Below are 4,783 nucleotides of genomic sequence, written 5' to 3'. Positions count from 1 at the left end.
GTTGTTAAAATGTGGTCTGAGGACCAGCTGTGAACAAGAGCACCCCCCGCGAGGTTTGCAGAAATGCAGAATCTCAAGCCCCTCCTAAGACCTACTGGATCAGAATCTGCATGTTAACAAGATCACAGATCATTCATTTGCACATTAAGTGGAAGAAGCCCTTGATGGGATTTGTACACATTACCTCAAAGTGCATCATTTGGTGTACTGAATATTTTGAGATGAAGGAATTGTGAATGGTATGTACAGGAAGAACTTTCTGATCTCCCCGAAGCAAGTCATAAAATCCTCATGTGGGATTGCTCCCTATTCCTAGGGGACAGGAACACCTTTATTCCGGGACCCTGAGAGGAATCTGACGACACAGGCCTTGCTAGGTTTACCCCAGTTTATTACATTTTGCTTATATCCCCACTTGTCCTATCATCTTTCTCCATCACTGTCCACTCTGCATCAAATCTAGTGTAACAATCATTCTTCAGGGTTTTTATCTCCTTATGAAGTCTCCCATGTCATGTAAACTTATATTAAACAAAGTTGTATGCTTTTCTCTAATTAATATATCTTTAATTTTCAGACCCGGTCAGGACATGAAAAGGGTCCAGGAAAACCTTTTAATCTCCTACACTCTGTGCTGTATTATGCAAGGAATGACAGTATGTCCTGCTCTTTAGACCTAAAGGGCTTTGACACTACTTAAATGCTTAAGGATTTTTGCTCTTTAAAAATTAATGGAGCAGTAGAAACAGCAGGAATTGGGAGTCAGACAAAACTTGGAGTGAATCTCTGGTTCATTTCTTCATGAGAAAGTGATTTAATGTGAAGCCTCAAGTACCACATAGGTAAAATAAAGACAAAGAAAATCATGCTGATTTCTGACAAATGCCTAGAGGATTAAATGATTTAAGAGCAACTGACTCACATCAGGAGATTAATAAACATCAAGTTTTTCTCACTAATGAAATAAAAGCATACCTAAAAAATAATGATGCATTAAGACTAAAATGACCCATATGTCATTTGTATAGGTTAATTTCTTGTTTTGCCTACAATTTAAGCCAGACTTGGGGGAAATGCTAAAGGTTGGGGACAAAGGGGTAGGAAAAAAAAAAAAAGCATGACTTGATGAAAGGCTTTGGATGAGTATTTGAAAAAAAAATACCCAATGTGTTAAAATAGCCCATGTTTGATGGATGTCAGCTAAGAGAAGTTATCAGTTCATGATCATTCTGACCAAAAGACCCAGAAAGTTGTTAATAAATTAAAAACAAACAACAACAAAGGCAAAATTCTGATTAAGAAAAGTAGTATCCTATTTGGCACTCTGGTATAAGTTGTGAAAATCTTTATAACTATTCATCATACTTCATTTTTCAGACCTGTATTACAGATCATTTGGGAGTTTTTGAATGCTATGTGTTGTGCAGTTCACTCATTAAAACATAATTTGTAACTGAAACAGTTGTAGAAGTCTAGGAAAAGTTATATAAATGTGGAAAGACAGGTTAAGAGCAGGTCTGATCCAACAGTTCCAGATGCCATCACTAACCTCTGAAGAAGTTGACAAACAGAGGGAGATGCTTATCTCCCACTCACTCTTAATCCTTCCCTACCTCTCTGTTACCCAGCAGCAGCCTCCTCAGGGCCCCCTTCACCTCCTTGTTTCTGAGGGTGTAGATCAGGGGGTTCAGGAGTGGCGTGACAATGTTGTAGAAGAGGGTGAGGAACTTTCCCTGGTCCTGGGAGGAGCTGTTTCCAGGTTGCATGTACATGTAGATGATGTTTCCATAGAAAAGGGAGACCACTGTGAGATGGGAGCCACAGGTGTTGAAGGCTTTGTGCCTCCCTGAGGATGTAACTGTAGGACACCAGGATGAACACCAGAGGTGACAACACAATGCCAACTGCCAGGACAAAGACAGTGCCCTCGATGGCAGCTGTATTGACACAGGCCATCCGGATCAGGACAGGCATTTCACACAGGAAGTGGTCCACTCTGCGGTGCCCACAGTGGGGTAAGTGCAGGGTTACTGGGGACATGGCCAGGGAGTTGGCTACCCCACGGCCCCAGGCCACTGACACCAAGCCCATGCAGAGGCGTGGATTCATGATCACCACATAGTGGAGGGGTTTGCAGACTGCAACAAACCAGTCATACGCCATGACAGCCAGGAGCAAGCATTCTGCACCTCCCAGACCCAGAAATAGGAAGAGCTGGATGGCACAGCCTGTGTAGCTGATGGTCTTGTCACGCCCATTCAGGTTATAGAGCAGCTGAGGGATGGAGCTGCTGGTGAAACTGAGGTCCAGGAGGGATAGGTGGGTGAGGAAGAAGTACATGGGAGTGTGGAGGTGGGGGTCCAGGCGGGACACCAGGATGATGGTGGTGTTGCCCACAAGGGTCAGGAGATATGCAATCAAGATGACCACAAAGAGGATCCTCTCCAGATGGGGGCGGTCAGAAAACCTCAAAAGGATGAAATTTCCCTGGGTGCTCTCATTGGTCCCATCCATCTCTACTGTACCTGAAGAGGAATGGATACAAATAATAGTAGCATCCATTATAACAGAACACTTACAATGACACAAACATTCTTTTATGCTCTTTACACTTATTTAGTCATTTAACCCCCAACAACAGTGATATGGAGTTGGCGTTCTTTTTAACTGTGACTTACAGAAGAGAAAACTGAGACAGATGTTTGTTAAGCAAATTATCATATTCTAGAAAGGAGCAGAGCTGATTCTGAATCCAGGAAATGGAACTTAGAATCTTCTTCCTTTACTGCTAGAACAGATTCTAATTCCAATGACTGGAAAGAAAATGCTGCTATGGTCCGAACATGGATTCCTCTCAGGAGCCAACTTGCCAAGCTCTTGTTCAAACCTCAGAGGCCCCAAATGGAGCCCCAGAATAACCACTTAATAGTATTTAGAGAATATCCATTATATGTAGAATACTTTATCAACTCTTTATCCAAAAGACAAACCTCATTTAATTTTTTTGTTGTTCTTGAGATGATTTTGAAGTACCTGAATAGATAAATAATGATGAGATAATAAAATATTACTAAAGCAATATACACATAAAATTACCCCTCCACACTTCTTTCTCTCCTTCTCTTAATTGGGGATGATATTCAAGAAATGAGTATTTGGGGTGCCTGGGGGGCTCAGTCAGCTAAGTGTCTGCCTTCAGCTCGGGTCATGATCCAGGGGTCCTAGGATCAAGCCCTGCATAGGCTCCCTGCTCAGCAGGGTGCCCAATTCTCCCTTACCCTCTGCCCCTCCCTCCATGCTCTCACACTCACTTTCTCTCTCTCAAATAAATAAAATCTTTAAAAAAAAGAAATAAGAGGTTTTTTTTTTTTCCTTTCAAAGCATTATATAGTGTTTGAGGGAAAAAATGTATCACAACATTATCCAACAGATAATAAAACTTTAAGGTGATAATTCACATATATGTGCAGAAACATCTATCAAACTTAAGTTCCAAGAATGAATCACAATCAAAGGAGAGCATGTTTTAGGACATAAACCACAAATGTTCGCAGATCAATGCAGAGGAAGAGATGTAAAATATCTTGGGCTACAGCTCCAATCTCCCTTGTTACAATCCTTTAACCAACAAGAGACAATTTTGAAATATTGGAAAGTTCCTTCACCTTCCTCATAGCTTTCTGATCGAAAATGGTAATAATCAAACTACCTTATTTATTTTACAAGTAAGTTTTGAAATCTTTTTTAATATGAAAAAAATTTGGTATATGTGAAAGTCTTTATGGATGTTACATAAAGGTTATAAGTCATATGAACATGGAATGACAAAGAAGTCCATGAGACTAGGCAAGGAAATTCTAAAAAAAAAAAAAAAATCTAGTGAAAGGAAACTACTTTTAATGTACATCCAGACATACTATGGAAATATAATAATTAAAACAGGATCATTGACAAGGAATTTGAGTGGGGATACTGAGGATCCCTAACTCACTCCTGTCACAGAAACAAATTCAAATCAAACACAACTACTATATAAGAAAGAATGGCAGTTGTTCTCTTTTTTATTTTCCTGATTATCTTGGATTTAGTTAGATCTCACAAAACAAGTTGCAATTCTCAAAAGCTATGAGGCAAAATACAAATAAATTTGATTGCATATTAAAAAAAATCTGTAAGAACTACTACTAACAAAACCTAAAGAATAATGACAGTAATAGAGCAAATCAACGTGACAATTGACAATATACCTTGTTTACTATTTTTTTTCAAGAAATTGGAGTGAAAACATGTAATGAGAAATAGGTAATGACTTGAAGAACTAGTTCGTAGGAAAACAAATTATTTATAGAACTGTGATTTAAAAATATTAAAATCATTCTCACTGATGATTAAGTATTTAAAATATAAATATAAAGTTATTTACTTTTTAGATATTTTTTTAAATATGTGGTGGGTGAGGAAGAAGTACATGGGAGTGTGGAGGTGGGGGTCAAGCCGGGACACCAGGATGTGTGTGTCTTTTTATCTGTGACTTACATACAGAACTGGGAAAGTATTGGGAAATGAACCCATTAAATTTTGATAGGAATTAAATAGGAATAATATCTTTGGAAGGATAAAGATCATTAATTAAAAGTATACATTTATCAGAGGAGGAGAAAGATGGTGGAGGAGTAGAAGACCTAAATTTCATCTGGTCCCAGGAATTCAACTAGATAGAGATCAAACCATTTGAATACCTACGAACTCAACAGGAGATCGAAGAAAAGAATAGCAACAATTC

General features: G+C 38.8%; 1 protein-coding gene across 1 annotated transcript; it reads right to left on the bottom strand.

The window, feature by feature from the left end:
- Positions 1 to 1,598: 1,598 nt before the first annotated feature.
- Positions 1,599 to 2,514, bottom strand: LOC112809826 (olfactory receptor 2W3-like). Its single transcript, XM_025853187.1, is given in 2 exon segments — positions 1,599 to 1,851; positions 1,853 to 2,514. Coding segments are annotated over 2 exon segments (915 nt in total).
- Positions 2,515 to 4,783: the final 2,269 nt, after the last annotated feature.

The sequence above is a fragment of the Callorhinus ursinus genome, unplaced genomic scaffold (genome assembly GCF_003265705.2).
Source record: "Callorhinus ursinus isolate GAN/ISIS: 27379988/994484 unplaced genomic scaffold, GSC_fseal_2.0 scaffold105, whole genome shotgun sequence".
Taxonomy (NCBI): domain Eukaryota; kingdom Metazoa; phylum Chordata; class Mammalia; order Carnivora; family Otariidae; genus Callorhinus; species Callorhinus ursinus.
This window is presented reverse-complemented; position numbering and strand designations above follow the sequence as displayed.